Source organism: Mustelus asterias, chromosome 10 (genome assembly GCF_964213995.1).
Source record: "Mustelus asterias chromosome 10, sMusAst1.hap1.1, whole genome shotgun sequence".
In the NCBI taxonomy this organism is placed as follows: domain Eukaryota; kingdom Metazoa; phylum Chordata; class Chondrichthyes; order Carcharhiniformes; family Triakidae; genus Mustelus; species Mustelus asterias.
Window position 1 is genome coordinate 36,340,796 of NC_135810.1, and position 23,162 is coordinate 36,363,957.

General features: G+C 44.9%; 1 protein-coding gene across 5 annotated transcripts in view; it reads right to left on the reverse strand.

Annotated features, from left to right (window-relative positions):
- The window catches only part of LOC144500011 (nectin-3-like), a 196,905-nt gene that overhangs the window by 104,760 nt on the left and 68,983 nt on the right, over nt 1-23,162 (reverse strand). For 3 of the 5 annotated variants that reach the window (XR_013498915.1, XM_078222754.1, XM_078222753.1), the window contains exons 3-4: nt 6,180-6,482; nt 5,584-5,664 (exon numbers count right to left, since the gene is read on the reverse strand). The exons of 1 other annotated variant lie outside the window; for it this stretch is intronic. Coding sequence is in view for 3 of the 4 variants with exons in the window: in XM_078222754.1 (XP_078078880.1) it covers nt 5,584-5,664; nt 6,180-6,482 (384 nt within the window). In the remaining variant the exon portion in view is untranslated. The remainder of the gene's footprint in view (nt 1-5,583; nt 5,665-6,179; nt 6,483-23,162) is intronic. One more of the 5 variants, XM_078222755.1, reaches the window with a different exon arrangement.

Here is a 23,162-nt window from a genome sequence, read left to right on the forward strand (position 1 = left end):
CAGCCCGAGCAACACTCCCTCACTGAGACACCAACTGTCACTCTCCACTGCAGCCCGAGCAACACTCCCTCACTGAGACACCAACTGTCACTCTCTACTGCAGCCCGAGCAGCACTCCCACACTGAGACACCAACTGTCACTCTCTACTGCAGCCCGAGCAGCACTCCCACACTGAGACACCAACTGTCACTCTCCACTGCAGCCCGAGCAACACTCCCTCACTGTAATAAGAAGCCAAGATAGTGCAGGAAGCACTAGATCAAATGAGGAGAGAAGCAGGGAAAGCTATAGTTGAAACGGTTCATAGTATATTAGAATTTCTGGGTGGCTGAAATGCTAAAGAATTTTATTCATAAAGTCAATGTATGCTGCAGAACATCATATCTTGGGAATAAATGTTGTTAATATGTAGGCACTCATCCCATTATTTTAAAACCAAAAACAACAGAACAGAACAGAAAATTCTGGAAATATTTTTATGTTCTTAAGATGTTCTAAATAACTTCTACCATTCTGATCGTAATTTTCAATCTCACTGCTCAGGTTGTAACCTATAGGAGTGGATGTTGCTCATTGTCGAAAATGCTCAATCTTGAACATAGAACAGTACAGCACAGAACAGGCCCTTCGGCCCACGATGTTGTGCCGAGCTTTATCTGAAACCAAGATCAAGCTATCCCACTCCCTATCATCCTGGTGTGCTCCATGTGCCTATCCAATAACCGCTTAAATGTTCCTAAAGTGTCTGACTCCACTATCACTGCAGGCAGTCCATTCCACACCCCAACCACTCTCTGCGTAAAGAACCTACCTGATATCCTTCCTGTATCTCCCACCATGAACCCTATAGTTATGCCCCCTTGTAATAGCTCCATCCACCCGAGGAAATAGTCTTTGAATCTTGATGAAGATTCAATTTAATTAAAAACAGACCTGTTCTTTAACGGTTTGGTCATGAAGTTAAAAATAATCCTATCAGTTTTTACTGAAACAAACAGGTCCAAAAACATAAATGGAAAACTTAATCTGACAAATTCATCCACATTGATTTGGACATGTCATTCCCGCCACTCACACAAAATCCTGTAACTCCCTGCCTAAATGCGAGTGGGAGCATCTGCATCAGATGAACTGGGTGGCACGGTAGAACAGTGGTTAGCACTGCTGCCTCACAGCACCAGGGACCTGAGTTCAATTCCAGCCTTGGGCGACTATCTGTATGGAGTTTGCATGTTCTCCCTGTGCCTGCGTGGGTCTCCTCCTGGTGCTCCAGTTTCCTCCCACACTCTAAAGGTTAGGTTAGGTTGATTGGCTATGCTAAATTGCCCCTTCGTGTCCCAGGATGTGTAGGTTAGTGGGGTAAGTGTGTGTGGTTGTGGGGAAGGGGCGGGATTGCTGTCAGTGCAGATTCGATGGGCCGAATGGCCTCCTTCTGCACTGTAGGGTTTCTATGATTGTATATCTGCACTGACGCTCTGAATCAACAACTCACCCAGTATCATTCTCCCATTTTCTCTCTTTAACCCTGCACATTTGGTGGCATGGTGGATCTGGGTTCAATTCCGGCCTTGGGTGACTGTCTTGTGTGGAGCTTGCACGTTCTCCCCGTGTTTGAGTGGGTTTCCTCCGGGTGCTCCGATTTCCTCCCACAGTTCAAAGATGTGCGGATTAGGTTGATTGGCTATGCTATATTGTCCTTAGTGTCAGGGGGCTTGGCAGGGTAAATACATGGGGTTACAGGGAATGGGCCTGGGTGGGATTGTTATCGGTGCAGGCTTGATGGCCAAATGGCCTCCTTCTGTACTGTAGGAATTATATTCTATTCTTCCTTTTCAGATAATTTAATTTCAAACCTGACCCATTCTAAATATAGAGTGCCTTGAAGATTTTAATATGTCTGGCTTTTCTTTGCCAATTTCTGATAGTCTTTTTGAATGATGGAATAGTTTACAGTATACAAGGTCAGTGTCAACTTTGCTACTGAAACTCAGCTAGTCCCAGTTTCCCAAACTTTTTCCCAAAGCCATGTAAATTTCCTCTCCAAATTATTCAATTCCTGTTGGGAAACCACAATTGAATCTACCGCTACCACTCTCAGAATGTGCATTCCAGATGCTGATCACTTTCTGTCTGAAAGTTGTTCCTCACTTTGCCATTCCTCTGGTTCTCAGCCCTTTTGCCAATGGAACAGTTTCTGTCTATTCAGCCTAGATCTCTTATGATTTTGAATATCTCTCTCAAATCTCCTGTCAACCTTCTATTCGGTAAGCGAATAACTCCAGATTCTCCAATCTATTGACATGAGGTGTCCCATCCCTGAAACTATTCTCAATGTTTTCTGCACCCTCTCTGCTGCCTTTGCATTATTCCTAAAGTACAGTGCCCAAAATTGGAAAGAAGGCTCCAGTTCAGACTGAACCAATATTCTATAAATCTTCACCATAACTTCCTTGCTTTTGTATTCTACATGAAGCGCAGGGTCACATATGCTTTATTGATGACATTCTCTGTGTGCCCTGCCACCTTCAATGAATATTGCATTTATACCAGCTGAGGTCCCTCTGGTCCTGCATCTCCTTTCGAATTGTCTCCTTTATTCTACATTGTATATCTCCATCCTTCCTACCAACATGTATCATTCACAACACTTACACATAAGCCATACACTTACACATACTACATACACATATGTAGCAGTAGCGAAAATGCTATTATAAATTATGTGATAACAGGACACTTAGACAAAGTCAACATGGATTTATGAAAGGGAAATGATGTTTGACAAACCTACTTGAGTATTTTGAGAACATTGCTCGCAGAATTGTTAAGGGAGAACCAATGGATGTATTTAGATTGGAACCAGTATTTGGAATTTCAGAAATATTTTGATGAAGTCCAACATAAGAGGTTAGTATGAAAAATTAAAGCATGTGGAATTGGGGGTAATATCTTGGTATGCATTGAGAATTGACTAGCAAACAGGAGTGGCAGGCAGTGACTAATGGGGTCCTTCCTGAACGGTGCTTGGGCTCCAGCTATTCACAACATATTTCAATGATTTGGATGAGGGAATCAAAAGTAATATTTCCAAGTTTGCAGATGACATAAAACAGAGTGGTGAAGTAGTTTCAAGGCGATTTAGACGAGCATGCAGGTGCAGCAAGTTAATAAGGCCAATGGTATGTTGCTCTTCATTGCAAAAGGATTTAACTACAGGAGTAAGGATGTCTCACTGCAAGTAGAGCTTCAGGTTTTTAAGTGTCTAGATCACCAACAACCTGTCCTGGTACCCCCATGGTGACACGAGAGTTAAGAAAGCTCAGCGACGCCTCTATTTTCTTAGAAGACTAAGGAAATTTGGCATGTCAGCTGCGACCCTCACCAATTTTTACAGATGCACCATAGAAAGCATTCTTTCTGCTTGTATCACAGCTTGGTATGGCTCCTGCTCTGCCCAAGACCGCAAGAAACTACAAAAGTTCATGAATGTAGCCCAATCCATCACGCAAACCAGCCTCCCACCCATTGACTCTGTCTACACTTCCCGCTGCCTCGGCAAAGCAGCCAGCATAATTAATAACCCTACGCACCCTGGACATTATCTATTCCACCTTCTTCCGTCGGGAAAAAGATACAAAAGTCTGAGGTCACATACCAACCGACTCAAGAACAGCTTCTTCCCTGCTGCTGTCAGAGTTTTGAATGGACCTATCTTGCATTAAGTTGATCTTTCTCTACACCCTAGCTATGACTGTAACAGTACATTCTGCACTCTCTCGCTTCCTTCTCTATGAACGGTATGCTTTGTCTGTATAGCGCGCAAGAAACAATGCTTTTCACTGTATATTAATACACGAGACAATAATAAATCAAATCAAAAACTATACAGGGCTTGATGAGACCACACCTGCAGTATTGTGTGCAGTTTTGGTCTTCTTATCAAAGAAAGGATATACTTACCATCAAGGAGGCGTATGGAATATTTTCAATATCTTGGTATTGTCCTTAAAAAGACTGAAACTGACTTTGGGCAATACTGTTAAAATGGCAACATTCAGCTGCCAATACCATCCCTCCCCATTTCCATTCCCATAAATGCCAATGGGAAAGCTAACAGCCTGAATCTGGTCTGTCCTGGTTTAGAGTACAGGGGTCAGGAATCACTGCAGACATCAAAGTAGGAATGATGCAATTTTCATCTCTTGAAATCATTTGAAAATCGCAGCTCTGGTGTTGTTCCATTATTCACCAATGTACCAATGGCCTTGGTTAGGGAGTGCTGCTACGTATTTGATTGGGCTGGAATGACTTGTGCAGCACGAGTAGTTGGGTGGTGTAATTAATGGGTATGTATTCATTCCTTGAGCATCCAGATGAGATCATTAGATTTCTTGTGGTCCAGCTGCCAGCTTCTCAGGTCTAGGGTCTGGGGGTTGACCTGCATGATCACCTCCTCTTGAGGGCCTCCTATTCACCTCTACTGCAAATACCTGTATTTATCACCCTGGAATGCTCTCTTTACCTTGGCGTTCATTTAAAATCCACCAATATTATTCAGTGCGACTTCCCTTGGCCAGCTTGCCTTTAAGAACAGAAGACTGGCTACATCTTATGGTCTCATGGAGGCCACTACTGAGCTCCCCAGTTGAGAGCAGAGGCAGCTGTCAGTAATGGACCAGCTCAGCCAGAAACTACAATAATACAGACTAGTGAGTGTGCCAAAATTATGAGCCATTCACCTCTAACTGACTGAGTATGGACAGGTAGCAAATTGCAAACCCCACACTTAAAGCAGGGCACCCCAATTTAATCCATGTAATCTTTGGGTTTATGGATAGAGGCACAAAGTACAAAGGGAAGTTATTACAGGTTGATGTGAATGACTGTAGAAATCTCAACTCGAGAATGATGCCTTATTCTGGGGACCCTACAAAGAAGGATGTAAAAGTTTTGGCAGAGAACATAGACAGGATTTATTCGAGTTACCTCAAGAATCAGGGGCTTCACTCATACAGATGATATTGGAGAAATTAGGGCTGTTTCCTTGAGATTAAAGAGCATAAAGAGAGATCTAACAGAGGTGTTAAAAATTGAGGCTTTTTAATAGGGTAGATAAGGAGAAACTGTTTCCACTGGAAATATCGTAAATTTGAGAATAAGGTAATGGCAAAAAAGCACCTGGAGGAAATTTATTGCTTGATTGGGTGATGGAAGCAGATTCAATAATAACTTTCTAAATAGAATTCAATGTTGAATTAAAAAACACTAAAAATTGCAGGGCTATGCATAAAGTATGGAGAACTAGTAGCTCTTTCAGAGACATGGGCACAATGGGATGAATTATTTTGTTGTCTTAATATTAATGGAGAGTGGTGTATAGAACATAGAACATTACAGCGCAGTACAGGCCCTTCGGCCCTCGATGTTGCGCCGACCAGTGGTACCAATCTAAAGCCCCTCTAATCTACACTATTCCATGCAGTGTATCTATGCAGTTATAACAGCAGGCGTTCATTGAATTTAAATGCTGCAGGCTGCATTGGAATTGGTGGACAACCAGGCCTGCAGGTCGAAATACAAACTGATCAATAGGCTCCCTTCTGCCCTGTTCCGTCCCCATATTAACCCTCTCTTATGGAAAACGTCAGCAGATCTGGCAGCATCTATGAAAAGAGAAACAGGGTAAACCTTTCAAGTCCAATATGACTTTCATTAGAATTCTCTCTAACGAGCAGGCAACAGGGCACCCACATCACGAAGTAGGGTCCTATCTTAAATATGCAGGTCAGGTCCAATAATGTTATCAGAAAATTTTCAGTGTCCTAACCAGAGGCTTGAGTGGGAGGGTGGAGGTAGTAATGACAGGTATTCTGTCAGGCAATAATCCTCAAGAATCCTTAAAATCTTTATGTTTCATTTTTTCGCAGTTATCTTGTGAGCTAGGAGGGGTAGGAACTTTTGGGTAATCCCTGAACCAGGCTTCAAAACCTGCCCCCATCCTTGGCTCTGCATTTTCTCCACCTCTAACTACCAGGCTCCATCACTGTTATTTTAACTGCAGCTCACTTTCAGCACGCGGAAGTGATTAAAATGGAGCCATAATAGATTCTATTTCAGTTCTTGTGCCTCATTGTGTATTTAATAAAAACAAATAAAGATAAATCAAAATTGTGATTACAGGTAATATTCAGCTTATAAGAAACTTGTTCAAGACTGTTCAGAGTTGGATGCCTCACAATACAGGAAACATTCTGCCCATTCATTGACCTTGCTGGACACAGGTGGAAATGGCTAGAAACGGTCACAGTTCCATTAGGAGCAGGAGGCTCAATATGCTCACTGGCATTGAAAGCGAAAGGCATTTCCCAATTAATGTTGGCAGCTGGTTTCGCATTTGCTGCTATACAGGTGATACCAAGGCGTTCACTGCAGTCATTCGGAGAGAAAACTGGATACGTTTGAATCATAATAGTTGGAGGAACTAAAATCAAGAAAAAAGGCACAGTTTAGAATATTTAGCAGTAATTCTTTTTCAAATACTTAATATTTTAAACCTTATTCACAATTAGTTTTCAATATAGCACTGAGATTCTGCAGTGGGTCTCCCATTTTCCAGCTGTTGTAAGTCTGTGTGAACTACAGAAAGAAGGTGAAAATAACCTCTTGAACTTCAAGATCAAAAAATGAAAGGCATTAGAGATGGGGAAAAATCATTCAGCCATGCAAATACTGCACAGGCTAATGAGATCTTTAACTCAGAATCATGCATCATAGAATCCCTACAGTGCAAAAGGAGACCATTTGGCCCATCAAGTCAGCACCGACCACAATCCCACCCAGGCCCTGTTCCCCTAACCCCACATATTTACCCTGTTAATCCACCTGACACTAAGGGGTGATTTAGCATGGTCAATCAAGCTAACCCACACATCTTTGAACTGTGGGAGGAAACTGGAACACCCAGACATGGGGAGAATGTGCAAACTTCTCACAGACAATGACCCAAGCCGGGCCCTGGAGCTGTGAGAATCATAGAATCATAGAAACCCTACAGTGCAGAAAGAGGCCATTCGGCCCATCGAGTCTGCACCGACCACAATCCCACCCAGGCCCTACTCCCTTATCCCTACATATTTACCTGCTAATCCCTCTAACCTACGTATCTCAGGACACTAAGGGGCAATTTTAGCATGGCCAATCAACCTAACCCGCACATCTTTGGACTGTGGGAGGAAACCGGAGCACCCGGAGGAAACCCACGCAGTCACGAGGAGAATGTGCAAACTCCACACAGACAGTGACCCAAGCCGGGAATCGAACCCAGGTCCCTGGAGCTGTGAGGCAGCAGTGTTAACCACTGTGTAAATGTGCCACCGCTAATCAGTCGAGGCATAGATTACAAAGGCATGGAAGTCATGTTGGAGTTGTACAGAACTGTGGTGAGGCCACAGCTAGAGTACTGTGTGCAATTCTGGTTGCCAAATTATCAGAAGAATGTGACCGCACTAGAGAGGGTGCAGGGAAGATTCCGCAGGATTCTGACTGGGATGGAACCTTTAAGTTATGAAGAGAGGTTTGGAGCAAAGAAGACTGAGGGATGACCTGATCGAAATATACAATATTATGAGGGGCATGGACAGAGTAGCTAAGGAGCAACCCTTAGTTGAAGGGTCAGTCACAAGGGGACATAGGTTCAAAGTGAGGTGCAGGAGGTTTAGGGGGATGGGAGGAAAAACGATTTTACCCAGAGGGTGGCGATCGTTTGAAATGCGCTGCCGGGGAGGGTGGTAGAGCTGAGTTGCCTCACATCATAGAAATCATAGAAACCCTACAGTGCAGAAGGAGGCCATTCGGCCCATTGAGTCTGCACCGACCACAATCCCACCCAGGCCTTACCCCCACATATTTTACCCGCTAATCCCTCTAACCTACGCATCCCAGGACTCTAAGGGGCAATTTTTTTTTTTAACCTGGCCAATCAACCTAACCCGCACATCTTTGGACTGTGGGAGGAAACCGGAGCACTCGGAGGAAACCCACGCAGACACGAGGAGAATGTGCAAACTCCACACAGACAGTGACCCGAGCCGGGAATCGAACCCGGGACCCTGGAGCTGTGAAGCAGCAGTGCTAACCACTGTGCTACCGTGCCGCCCGGTACTTGGATGAGCAATTTGCACGTCATAACGTTCAAGGTTATGGGCCAAGCGCTGGTAGACAGGTCGAGGTGGGAAGTCAGGTGTGTCGCATGTGTCAGTGCAGACTTGATGGACCAAGGAGCTTCTTCTGTATGATTCTAGTCTAGTCATGCAAGTTGATTTTGCAGGAGTTTAGCCTGAATGCTTATGGACATAGCATTAAGAGAACAGGAAACATGTTCAGGAGTTGCATTTGGAGGTTGAGAAACTTGCTGCAACATCCGTAGATAACAAAGGACAAAGAACAAGTGTTGCGAAGTTGAGTTTTTGAAGTTGGAATTTGATGTTGATAAAGATGTTCCAGTGGAGCTGCTAGAGTGGTGTTTTCAGGAGAGGAGAGCTAGTGGGTAAGAGGTGTTTTTAAAGTACTCTATTTTCAGAGTGTTTTATTTTCTCCAAGGCAGCTGGGAGGGTAAAACCGAAAGTAGGCCCCTTTGAAAAGCAGGCCGCTCTATCCAGCGGGCAGCATTGTGAGCGGGAGCAGAGTGAAGGCTGAAGGGCTTTGGCTCAACAGGTGAGGCAGGGTAGGTTTAGTTCTTAGTTTTTCCTGTGTTATTTGAAGAAAGAGGGAATTATGAGTGTGAGGCCAGTTTGTTGTTCTTGGTGTCGGATGTGGGAGGTCCTGGAGTCTCCTAGCCTCCCGGATGTCCATATCTGCACCAGGTGCGTCGAGCTGCAGCTCCTAAGGGACCGTGTTAGGGAACTGGAGCTGCAGCTCGATGACCTTCATCTGGGCAGGGAGAATGAGGAGGTGATAGAGAGGAGTTACAGGCAGGTGGTCACACCGGGGCCACGGGAGGCAGACAAGTGGGTCACGGTTAGGAAGGGGAAGGGGAAAGGTCAGGTACTAGTGAGTACCCCAGAGGCTGTGCCCCTTAACAATAAGTACTCCTGTTTGAGTGCTGTTGGGGGGGGACAGCCTACCTGGAGGAAGCAACAGTGGCCCTGTCTCCGGCACAGAGTCCGGCCCTGTAGCTCAGAAGGGTAGGGAAAGGAGGAGGAAGGCAGTAGTGATAGGGGACTCTATAGTGAGGGGGTCAGACAGGCGATTCTGTGGACGCGGTCAAGAAACTCAGATGGTAGTTTGCCTCCCTGGTGCCAGGATCCGGGATGTTTATGATCGCGTCCAAGATATCCTGAAGTGGGAGGGAGAAGAGTCAGAGGTCGTGGTACATATTGGTACCAATGGCATAGGTAGGAAAAGGGAAGAGGTCCTGAAAGGAGAATATAGGGAGTTGGGAAGGGAGTTGAGAAGAAGGACCGCAAAGGCAGTAATCTCGGGGTTGCTGCCTGTGCCACGCGACAGTGAGAGTAGGAATGGAATGAGGTGGAGGATAAATGCATGGCTGAGGGATTGGAGCAGGGGGCAGGGATTCAGGTTTCTGGATCATTGGGACCTCTTTTGGGGCAGGTGTGACCTGTACAATAAGGACGGGTTGCACATGAATCCCAGGAGGACCAATATCCTGGTGGGGAGGTTTGCTAAGGTTACTGGGGACGGTTTAAACTAAAATGGTTGGGGGGTGGGAATCAAATTGAAGTGACTGGGAGAGAGGAAGTTAGCTCACAAATAGAGAAAGCTTGTCGACAGTGTGAGAGGGAGGATAGGCAGGTGATAGAGAAGGGGAGCGCTCAGACCGAAGGTTTGAGATGTGTCTATTTTAACGCAACGAGTGTGAACAAAGTGGATGAGCTTAGAGCGTGGATCACTACTTGGAAATATGATGTGGTGGCCATTACAGAGACTTGGATGACTCAGGGACAGGACTGGTTACTTCAAGTGCCGAGTTTCAGATGTTTCAGAAGGGACAGGGAGGGAAGCAAAACAGGTGGGGGAGTGGCACTGTTGATCAGGGATAGTGTCACGGCTGCAGAAAAGATGGACACCATGGAGGGATTGTCTACGGAGTCTCTGTGGGTGGAGGTTAGGAACAGGAAGGGGTCAATAACTTTACTGGGTGTTTTCTATAGGCCGCCCAATAGTAACAGGGATGTTGAGGAGCAGATAGGGAAACAAATCCTGGAAAGGTGTAATAATAAGAGTGGTCGTGATGGGAGATTTTAATTTCCCAAATATTGATTGGAATCTCCCTACAGTAAGGGGTGTAGATGGGGAGGAGTTTGTTAGGTGTGTTCAGGAGGGTTTCTTGACACAGTATGTAGATAAGTCTACAAGAGGAGAGGCTGTATTTGGATTGGTATTGGGAAATGAATCTGGTCAGGTGTCAGATCTCTCAGTGGGAGAGCATTTTGGAGATAGTGATCATAATTCTATCTCCTTTACAATAGCGTTGGAGAGTGATAGGATCAGACAAGTTAGAAAAGTGTTTAATTGAAGTAAGGGGAATTATGAGGCTATCAGGCAGGAAATTGGAGGCTTAAATTGGAAAGAGGTTTTCTCAGAAAATGTACGGAAGAAATGTGGCAAATTTTCAGGGAATATTTGTCTGGAGTTCTGCATAGCAACGTTCCAATGAGACAGGGAAGTTATGGTAGGTTACAGGTACCGTGGTGTACAAAGGCTGTAATGAATCTGGTCAAGAAGAAAAGAAAAGCTTACAAAAGGTTCAGGGAGCTGGGGAATGTTAGAGAAAAGGATCTTGGTGGTTGTGGTGCAGACTTGCAGCGGACTGAAAAGCTTGAGCATGTAGATATTAAGAAAGAGGATGTGTTGGAGCTTTTGAAAAGCATCAAGTTAGATAAGTCGCTGGGACCGGATGAGATGTACCCCAGGCTACTGTGGGAGGCGAGGGAGGAGATTGCTGAGCCTCTGGCGATGATCTTTGCATCATCAATGGAGACAAGAGAGGTTCCGGAGGATTGGAGGATTGCGGATGTTGTTCCTTTATTCAAGAAAGGGAGTAGAGATAGCCCTGGAAATTATAGACCAGTGAGTCTAACCTCAGTGGTTCGTAAGTTGAAGAAGAAGATCCTGAGAGGCAGGATTTATGAACATTTGGAGAGGTATAATATGATTAAGAATAGTCAGCATGGTTTTACGAGCCTGATTGAATTTTTTGAGGATGTGACGAAACACATTGATGAAGAAAGAGCAGTAGATGTAGTATATATGGACTTCAGCAAGGCATTTGATAAGGTGCCCCATGCAAGGCTTATTGAGAAAGTGAGGGGGCATGGGATCCAAGGGGACATTGCTTTGTGGATCCAGAACTGGCTTGCCCACAGAAGACAAAGAGTGGTTGTAGATGGGTCATATTATGCATGGAGGTCGGTCACCAGTGGAGTGCCCCAGGGATCTGTTCTGGGACTCTTTGTGATTTTTATAAATGACCTGGATGAGGAAGTGAAGGGATGGGTTGGTACGTTTGCTGATGACACAAAGATTGGAGGTGTTGTGGATAGTGCGGAGGGATGTCAGAAGTTGCAGCGAGACATTGATACGATGCAAGACTGGGCGGAGAAGTGGCAGATGGAGTTCAACCCAGATAAGTGTGAGGTGGTTCATTTTGGCAGGTCAAATAGGATGGCGGAATATAATGTTAATGGTAAGACTCTTGGCAGAGTGGAAGATCAGAAGGATCTTGGGGTCAGAGTTCATAGGACGCTCAAAGCAGCTATGCAGGTTGAGGCTGTGGTTAAGAAGGCGTGTGGTGTACTGGCCTTCATCAATCGAGGAATTGAGTTTAGGAGTCGTGAGATAATGTTGCTATATAAGACCCTGGTCAGACCACACTTGGAGTACTGTGCTCAGTTTTGGTCGCCTCATTACAGGAAGGATGTGGAAGCCATAGAAAGGGTGCAGAGGAGATTTACAAGGATGTTGCCTGGGTTGGGGAGCATGCCTTATGAGGATAGGTTGAGTGAGCTCGGCCTTTTCTCCTTGGAGAGATGAAGGATAGAGGTGTATAAGATGTTGAGAGGTATTGATCGAGTGGATAGTCAGAGGCTTCTTCCCAGGGCTGAAATGGTTGCCACAAGAGGACACAGGTTTAAGGTGCTGGGGAGTAGGTACAGAGGAGATGTCAGGGCTTTCGTTTTTCACTCAGAGGGTGGTGGGTGCGTGGAATGGGCTGCCAGCAACAGTGGTGGAGGCGGATTCGATAGGGTCTTTTAAGAGACTTAAGATAAGTATATGGAACTTAGTAAGATAGAGGGTTATAGGTAAGCCTAGTAATAGCTAAGGTAGGGGACATGTTCGGCACAGCTTTGTGGGCTGAAGGGCCTGTATTGTGCTGTAGTTTTCCTATGTTTCTATGTTTATGTAAAAATGCTAGAGGAAAAAACATTGCGTAGTCCCTTTAGAACATAGAACAGTAGAGCACAGAACAGGCCCTTCGGCCTACGATGTTGTGCCGAGCTTTATCTGAAACCAAGATCAAACTATCCCACTCCCTATCATCCTGGTGTGCTCCATGTGCCTATCCAATAACCGCTTAAATGTTCCTAAAGTGTCTGACTCCACTATCACTGCAGGCAGTCCATTCCACACCCCAACCACTCTCTGCGTAAAGAACCTACCTCTGATATCCTTCCTATATCTCCCACCATGAACCCTATAGTTATGCCCCCTTGTAAATAGCTCCATCCACCCGAGGAAATAGTCTTTGAATGTTCACTCTATCTCTCCCCTTCATCATTTTATAAACCTCTATTAAGTCTCCCCTCAACCTCCTCCGCTCCAGAGAGAACAGCCCTAGCTCCCTCAACCTTTCCTCATAAGACCTACCCTCCAAACCAGGCAGCATCCTGGTAAATCTCCTCTGCACTCTTTCCAGCGCTTCCACATCCTTCTTATAGTGAGGTGACCAGAACTGCACACAATATTCCAAATGTGGTCTCACCAAGGTCCTGTACAGTTGCAGCATAACCCCACGGCTCTTAAACTCCAACCCCCTGTTAATAAAAGCTAACACACTATAGGCCTTCTTCACAGCTCTATCCACTTGAGTGGCAACCTTCAGAGATCTGTGGATATGGACCCCAAGATCTCTCTGTTCCTCCACAGTCTTCAGAACCCTACCTTTGACCCTGTAATCCACATTTAAATTAGTCCTACCAAAATGAATCACCTCACATTTATCAGGGTTAAACTCCATTTGCCATTTTTCAGCCCAGCTTTGCATCCTATCTATGTCTCTTTGCAGCCTACAATAGCCCTCCACCTCATCCACTACTCCACCAATCTTGGTGTCATCAGCAAATTTACTGATCCACCCTTCAGCCCCCTCCTCTAAGTCATTAATAAAAATCACAAATAGCAGAGGACCAAGCACTGATCCCTGTGGCACTCCGCTAGCAACCTGCCTCCAGTCCGAAAATTTTCCATCCACCACCACCCTCTGTCTTCGATCAGACAGCCAGTTACCTATCCAATCGGCCAACTTTCCCTCCTTACTTTCATCATAAGCCGACCATGGGGGACCTTATCAAACGCCTTACTAAAATCCATGTATATGACATCAGCTGCCCTACCTTCATCAACACACTTCGTTACCTCCTCAAAAAATTCAATCAAATTTGTGAGGCACGACTTGCCCTTCACGAATCCATGCTGACTATCCCGGATTAATCCGCATCTTTCTAAATGGTCGTAAATCCCATCCCTAAGGACCTTTTCCATCAATTTACCAACCACCGAAGTAAGACTAACCGGTCTATAATTACCAGGGTCATTTCTATTCCCTTTCTTAAACAGAGGAACAACATTTAAAGCTTATAGTTTTTAAAAGTTTATTTATTTATTAGTCACAAGTGGTCTTACATTAACACTTCAATGAAGTTACTGTGAAAATCCCCTAGTCACCACACTCCGGCACCTGTTCGGGTACACTGAGGGAAAATTTAGCATGGCCAATGCACATAACCAGCACATCTTTGGACTGTGGGAGGAAACCGGAACACTCGGAGGAAACCCACATAGACACGGGGAGAATGTGCAAACTTCACACAGGCAGTGACCCAAGCTGGGAATCGAACGCAGGTCCCTGGCACTGTGAGGCAGCAGTACTAACCACTGTGCCACCGTGCCGCCCATAAACTGTTTGTTTTCAGTGCTTGGAGGTTTAAAATGCAAAGTACACAAAGAATCCAAGCTGAAACATTTGTATCAAAGGCTCGGCAACAGGGTTGCCTTGGTAACAGACTTCAGGTATTTGAATGTTTTGAATTTTGCCCAACCAATTTAAAGCAGGCACTCAGCTACCAGGAACCTATAACATTTGAATTTGATGGTGTTGAAAAAAATCAGACCAATCCAATTGTAGGAAAATTGATAGGTCATCACAGGTATAAAAGAGGGTGCAAGGGGGAAAAAACGGGAGTTAGCAACTGCCACCTCTCAAGTTTGGAAAGGGGAGAGCAGTTCTCAACTCTGCCAACTTTATATATGTCTTAAGAGAATGCAATATCTAACCAGCGAAAGGTACTAAATCAGCAAGAACTTAGAGGAATCAGCAAAAGAACTCCACAAGTTTCTGAAAGCCACAAAACCTGGTTGTATTTTTTTGAGAGTGACTGAATTCTATTTTTTTTGGTTTATTTGAACAGCATTCCATTAGAATCTTACTTTATTCAGTATTTTACTTGTCTAGTTAAAGTTCCCTGTAAGTTAATTAAATAAATTGTTTAGTGTTAATTTTAAAGTGAGAGTCAGGTATTTCTGTTAGTTAACCACTAAACGTTACTGAAGAACAGTTCACACCTTCCCATATACTTTTAACAGATTACAAGGCATGGTATTCCTCTTTGGGGGATTCAGCGTTACATCTCAAAAGGGGAACAACCTCCACATCGTAACACAAGCAACAGTACAACACAGGAACAGGTCTTCGGCCCACCAAGCCACACATGGCACCTTTCTAAAGACGTTTTGCTCTATGTGGTCCGTATCCCTTTATTCCCTGTCTATTCATGTATCTATCAAGATGTCAATTCTATCTGCTTTGACCACTTCCTTTGACAGCGCATTCCAGGCACTTACCATCCTCTCAGTAAAAAAACATGCCTCTCACATCTCCTTTAAACTTTCCCCCTTTTATCTTAAACTTATGTCACCTATCCTGGGTAAAAGACTCCAACTATCCAATTTATTCATGCCTCTCAATTTTGTAAACTTTTATCAGGTTGCCCCTCAGCCTCCAACATTCAAGTGAAAACAAACCAAGTTTGTCCAATCTTTCCTCATAACTTATACATTCCAAACCAGGCAACATCCTGGTAAGCTTTTTCTGTACCCTTTCCAAAGTCTCCACTACCTTCTGGTAATGTGGCGGCCAGAACTCTACGCAATATTCCAAATGTGGCCGAACTAAAGTTCTATACAGCTACAACAGGACTTGTCAATTTTTATACTCTACGCCCTGGCTGATGAAGGCAAGCATGCCATACGCCTTCTTGACTACCTTATCCACTTGTGTTGCCACTTCCAGGAAACTGTGGACCTGTATGCCTAGATCCCTCTGCATGTTAATGCTTCTAAGGATTCTGCCATTTACTGTATGTTTCTCTCCTGCATTACACAGCCTGATGGTACAGTGGTCAGGGACCTGGAGTGAATTTAGCCTCGAGTCACTGTCTGTGTGGAGTTTGCATGTTCTCCCCGTGTCTGCATAGGTTTCCTCTGGGTGCTCTGGTTTCCTCCCACACTCTGAAGATGTGTAGATTAGGCTGATTGACCATGCTGTTGTGGGAAATGTACCCCTGAGTCAGGCTTGAAGGTTTCAAGAATACAGTTTTCTTTTAACGAAGCTTCGTGGAGAAAAGGCACTAACAAGCAGCAAACCTTCTCTCCATGAGACAATAGGAGCGGTCCATCTTTATACCCTTTACACAATAAATGGACCGGACATCTCGCCATTATCACATCATTGTAATCAAGTAGGTGATCGATTGTTAACACATCGTTATAGACAAATACAGGCAGATACAGACATAAGCATGTTAACATTGCACTGTTCTATGAATGGATACATTTCCTTCGTCAGTGACCATCAATGGTTTTAGTTTCGGTCTATTCATATAGTAATTTACAGTAATTGGTTTTCCTGCAGTTATGTATTCCCGATCCCACCTGTAGTTAATCTCGTTATCCAACCCTATTGTCCTTATCCTAAAGAGTGCTTCAAGCCCTGGCTGGCTTCTTGCAGGATTTGATTCCTGCATGTTTAACTTTGAATAGCTGTCTGTCCTTTATGTTTTGATCTCAGGTAGCTGTCTGTACTGAAAGTCAGTGCCTGGTTAATGTCTCTTTCCCAGGTGACTGTTTATGTGCCAGGCAGCCATTTTATGTGTACCCATCTGTATATTTTTCCCACTTCAATGCTAAAAAGTGTCAGGGGGACAAGCAGGGTAAATATGTAGGGTTACGGGGATAGGGCCTGAGTGGGTTTGTTGTCAGTGCAGGCCCTATGGGTTCTTCTGCATTGTAGAATTGTTCTATGTTTCTAAGGTTAGACCTTCCAAAATGCATCACTTCGCATTTGTGCGGATTAAATTCCATCTGCTTTTTCTCCACTCAAGTCTCCAGCATACCTATATCCTGTTGTATCCTCTGGCAATCCTCCTGACTATCCACAGCTCCCCCAGACTGTGTGTCATCTGTATACTTAATAATCAGACCATCTACATTCTCCTCCAAATCATTTATATATATTACAAACAACAGAGGCCCCAGCTCTGATCCCTGTGGAACGCCATTAGTCACAGATCTCCAGTCAGAAAAATACCCTTCCACCGCTATTCTCTGTAATCTATGACCAAGTCAGTTCTGTACCCGTTTTACCAGTTCACTGCAAATCCCATGTGACTTTACCTTCTGTATCAGCCTGCCATGAGGGATCTTGTCAAAGGCCTTGCTAAAGTCCAGGTAGACAACATCTACCTCTCTACCCTCATTCCTCAAAAAACTTAATCAAGTTTGTAAGACACGACCTCCTCTACACAAAGCCATGCTGTTTATCGCTAATAAATCCATATTTTTCCAAATGTAAGTAAGTCCTGTCTCTAAGAATCCTCTTCAATAATTTTCCGACAGGCTCACCGGCCTGTAATTTTCCTGATTATCCCTATTGCCCTTCTTGAACAAAGGAACAACATTGGCTATTCGCCAGTCCTCTGGGGCCTCTCCTATGACTAGAGAGGACACAAAGATTTAGTACAAGGCGCCAGTAATTTCCTCCCTCAGTATTCTGGGATAGATCTCATTAGGTCTTGGGGATATTGTGTTCCCTGACACTTAGACAACGGATGAACGGACACCGTTCAACAATCACCAGACAGGAGTGTTCCCTTCCTGTCGGGGAACACTTCAGCAACCAAGGGCATTCAGCCTCCGATCTTCGAGTAAGCGTTCTCCAAGGCGGCCTTCAAGACACATAACAACGCAGAATCGCCTCGCAGAAACTGATAGCCAAGTTCCGCATGCATGAGGACGGCCTCAACCGGGTCTTGAGTTCATGTCACACTACATGTAATCCCCACCATTTTGCCTCGGCTTGCAAAATCCTACTAACTGTCCTGGCTTGAGACAATTCACACCTCTTTAATCTGTGATTATACCTCTCTCCACTCGCATGGTCTGTACCTGTAAAGACTTGATTACCTGTAAACACTCGCAATCCAACCGTTATCTTGCAATTGCATCTCTGTGTATATATGCCGTGTTTGCGAACACATTTCTGCACTCACCTGAGGAAGGAGCACATCTGGCACATGGGAGTCTTTTAAGGAGCAGTTGATAGGACTGCAGGACAGGCATGTGCCTGTAAAGAGGAAGGATAGGAAAGGTAGGATTCGGGAGCCGTGGATAACCAGTGAAATTGTGGGTCTAATCAAACAGAAAAAAGAGGCATACATGAGGTCCAGGCAGCGAAAAACAGATGGAGCACTGGAGGAATACAGAGAAAGTAGAAAAGAACTCAAACAGGGAGTTAGAAGGGCAAAAAGGGGTCATGAAATGTCCTTGGCAGACAGGATTAAGGAGAATCCTAAGGCATTTTATACATATGTTAGGAACAAGAGGGTTGTTAGGGAAAGAATCGGACCTCTCAGGGACAAAGGAGGGGAAGTATGCTTAGAACCAAAGGAAGTAGGAGAGATAGAACATAGAACATAGAAAGCCACAGCACAAACAGGCCCTTCGGCCCACAAGTTGCGCCGATCACATCCCCACCTCTAGGCCTATCTATAGCCCTCAATCCCATTAAATCCCATGTACTCATCCAGAAGTCTCTTAAAAGACCCCAACGAGTTTGCCTCCACCACCACCGACGTCAGCCGATTCCACTCACCCACCACCCTCTGAGTGAAAAACTTACCCCTGACATCTCCTCTGTACCTACCCCCCAGCACCTTAAACCTGTGTCCTCTCGTAGCAACCATTTCAGCCCTTGGAAATAGCCTCTGAGAGTCTACCCTATCCAGACCTCTCAACATCTTGTAAACCTCTATCAGGTCACCTCTCATCCTTCGTCTCTCCAGGGAGAAGAGACCAAGCTCCCTCAACCTATCCTCATAAGGCATGCCCCCCAATCCAGGCAACATCCTTGTAAATCTCCTCTGCACCCTTTCAATGGCTTCAACATCTTTCCTGTAATGAGGTGACCAGAACTGCGCGCAGTACTCCAAGTGGGGTCTAACCAGGGTCCTATAAAGCTGCAGCATTATCTCCCGACTCCTAAACTCAATCCCTCGATTAATGAAGGCTAGTACGCCGTACGCCTTCTTGACCGCATCCTCCACCTGCGAGGCCGATTTAAGAGTCCTATGGACCCGGACCCCAAGGTCCTTCTGATCCTCTACACTGCTAAGAATGGTACCCTTCATATTATACTGCTGCTTCATCCCATTGGATCTGCCAAAATGGATCACCACACACTTATCCGGGTTGAAGTCCATCTGCCACTTCTCCGCCCAGATCCTAAACGAATACTTTGCATCAGTATTCACAAAGGAGAGGGACATGTTGACTGGTATTGTCTCAGAGAGATGTGTTGACCCGTTAGAAAAAATCTCAATTGCAAGGGAGGAAATGTTAGGTTTTTTAGGAAACATTAAGACAGACAAATCCCCAGGGCCAGATGGCATCGATCCTAGACTCCTCAGGGAGGCAACAGATGAAATTGCTGGGCCTCTAACAGAAATCTTTGTCTTTTCACTGGACGTAGGTGAGGTCCCAGAGGATTGGAGGATAGCAAATGTGGTCCTGTTATTTAAGAAGGGTAGCAAGGATAACCCGAGTAATTATAGGCCGGTGAGCTTAAAATCCGTGGTAGGGAAATTGTTGGAGAAGATTCTTAGAGATAGGATATATGTGCATTTAGAACTGAATAATCTCATTAGCGATAGACAGCATGGTTTTGTACGAGGGAGGGCATGCCTCACAAATTTGGTTGAGTTTTTTGAGGAGGTGACAAAAACGATTGACGAGGGAAGGGCCGTGGATGTCGTCCATATGGATTTTAGTAAAGCGTTTGACAAGGTCCCTCATGGCAGGCTGGTGCAAAAGGTTAAATCTCACGGGGTAAAAGGTGAGCTAGCTAAATGGGTGGAGAACTGGCTTAGCCATAGAAGACAGAGGGTAACAGTGGAGGGGTCTTTTTCCGGTTGGAGGTCTGTGACTAGTGGTGTTCCGCAGGGCTCTGTACTGGGACCTCTGCTGTTTGTGATATATATAAATGATTTGGAGGAAGATATAGCTGGTGTGATCAGTAAGTTTGCAGACGACATGAAGATTGCTGGAGTTGCGGATGGTGATGAACATCGTCAGAGAATACAGCAGGATATAGATAGGCTGGAACATTGGGTGGAGAAATGGCAGATGGAATTTAATCCAGGTAAATGCGAAGTGATGCATTTCGGTAGATCTAATGTAAGGAGGAGCTATACAATAAATGGCAGAACCATCAGGAGTATAGACACACAGAGGGACCTGGGTGTACAAGTCCACAGATCCGTAAAGGTGGCAGCACAGGTGGAGAGGGTGGTCAAGAAGGCATATGGCATGTTTGCCTTTATTGCACAGGGCATAGAATATAAAAGTTGGCATATGATGTTGCAGCTGTATAGAATGTTGGTTAGGCCACACTTAGAATACTGCGTCCAGTTCTGGTCGCCACACTACCAGAAGGACGTGGAGGCTTTGGAGAGAGTACAGAAAAGGTTTACCAGGATGTTGCCTGGTATGGAGGGTCTTAGCTATGAGGAGAGATTGGGTAAACTGGGGTTGTTCTCCCTGGAAAGACGGAGGATGAGGGGCGACCTAATAGAGGTGTATAAAATTATGAAGGGCATAGATAGGGTGAACAGTGGGAAGCTTTTTCCCAGGTCGGAGGTGACGAACACAAGGGGTCACGGGTTCAAGGTGAGGGGGGCAAGGTTCAACACAGATGTCAGGGGGACGTATTTTACACAGAGGATGATGGGGGCCTGGAATGCACTGCCAAGCAAGGTGATTGAGGCGGACACGTTGGGATCGTTTAAGACTTATCTAGATAGCCACATGAACAGACTGGGAATAGAGGGATACAAACGAATGGTCTAGTTGGGCATATGAGCGGCGCAGGCTTGGAGGGCTGAAGCGCCTGTTCCTGTGCTGTATTGTTCTTTGTTCCCGAAAGCTCGTGATTCCAAATAAACTATTGGACTTTAACCTGGTGTTGTGAGACTTCTTACTGTGCCCAGTCTAAAGCCAGCATCTCCATATCAAAAAGAAGTCGAGTAAGGCATACTTTGATAGCAAGGTACATTTAGTGGAATATACTGTCAGACAGAAGGTAATGATTTCCCTCTAAATCTCAGTTCTTTCCTGTCCCTTAAATATGCAGGCCCTCACACCATCATTGACAAAATAAGCCCCATAGTTTATAAACTTCTGATCGCTGATGGGAAAACTGGTTGGTTCCATGTAAATCAGCTGAAAGCTTACGGAGCCCAGAGTAATCACTCCCACCGTCCCACATTAAGCATAGGAGACGATGACGCCTGGCGGCCAAGATAGCCTCACCCATTGAATCTATTTCCCCAAACACCCCTTGTTCACTCCCACATTCAAACCAGACCTATACTCCTTTCCTGCTACAGCCAAAAGCCTCTTCCACACCTAAAGTGCCCCAAGATATACTAATCGACCTGGACATAACAGGAGACTTGCGCACCCTCGAGGACTGGTGTGACTCGCTACACACCGAGCCCTGCAGCATAATGGATTCACCCATAAACACAGGCTCAGGAGAACACTTCATTGGTTCCGGACCCAACAGTCAGGGCCTGACTAAATGACACCAGGTCATTTTAATAGGCACAACCGATGGCGCATCCCCAACCTGGGTGAGGGATCAAAACCATAGGCTAACTAGGATAGAAGAGGAGGATAGAGGGACCCAGGACGCTGCTAGTTTTTCGGCACACCCCACCACAGTTAATCACCGTGACTCAAACCTAAACATAACCTCCATAGTGCAACCCAATGAGCAGACACGAGTATGGAATCCAGCTGACAACATGATTGTAGAGCCCCATGAGACAAATGATTCGGGTGATGAGTCTCTCGGGCGTTTTTCTAACGCAATACTGCATGATGATGTTTAATGTGCTCCAGATGATGAGATTCAGCCAACATGCAGACAAATGCAAGGTACAAGAATTTCTGATGGAAACAACCACTTATAAAACCTGCAATCTATAGGTCCACTATGACCGACCCATATCAAACATGATCACAGCTCAATATACAACCAACCCATCCCCACACCGTCTTCATAACTGCTAATACGATTAACCGAGTAACACACAGTCTGATGCCACACAGATGGAACTCGATCGCAGCCTTTCTTTTATTATACCTTCAAGGCAATTCAGCATTCATCAAGGCAAAATTCTGCTAAATTTTTAATTCGTCAAGGCAAATTGTGCTAAATTTTAAATTCACCGCAGCAAAAATATACTACATTTGAAACTAATCACAATCCAATGCACTTCTTTAACAACTTGTGATCTTTCCCGCCTGGAACTTAATTGGCTCACTGCCAATATGGGGACCAATGGGTCAACCACTCCCCAAGGTTTTTCTGTTTCTGTTGTTTCTCACAAGCTACAACATCAGTTTAATCTTTTAACTAGTTATGCATGTTTTCCCTTTCTTTGATTTCACTATTTATAATCTCCTTAACCAACAGCCCACAAAGCCGATTCATTTCCTTGGCGCCAGGTGCAATCAGTGCAGGAGCGCTATTTCAAAGTTACTGTCTGACGGTTTGCCTTCAAACCTGCAAGTCCCTCATGGAAGAGACACCCTACCTAGCCCATGTGTCCCACAGGACGTACCAATGCCAAGCTCTTCTGGTCATATCAGACCGACTCCTAATGCTGCTTAAATCCCTAGGTTCAACGGTGATTGCTGCTAAATAAAAACAGGCTGCCTTGATTTTGCAGGCCAGTTTACATAAGGTCTTCTCTGACCACTCCACGGCTCGTGGATTTTCAATCTGAACAAAAATTATTCAGTAATGATTTTCGAATTAATAAAAAAGGAGGGGGTCAAATACAATTTAAACAAATTTAGATATATACATCAAATATCAGACAAGGATAACAGCAAAAATTACCTTGATCTCCTCAGGACTACGGCACACAACGACAACTATGCAACCAAGGATGTACCTCATCGGATTCATCATCGGAGTCAACACATAGGACACCCCAAGCAAGATAAGTTTTTTGTACCCAAGGTATTTATGGTTTGCCTCACCTGACGCAGGGGAACGTGAGGATGGTGTGCTTCGGGCACATCCCAATAAGAGTATAATGTTTGGATGTAACAATCAGTGGCTGATATACAAGAAACCAAATGGCAGCTCAGCTGACTATTATCTGAGTGTCACCATCAAAGGGGGATTGGTGGGGATTTTCAAATAATTGGTGCCCCGAAATCAGATGTCTGCAAAACAGCCCAGAAAAAGGGTTAGAACGAGGCAGCTGTGCTCCAGGACACTCAGAAAGGAACTTTG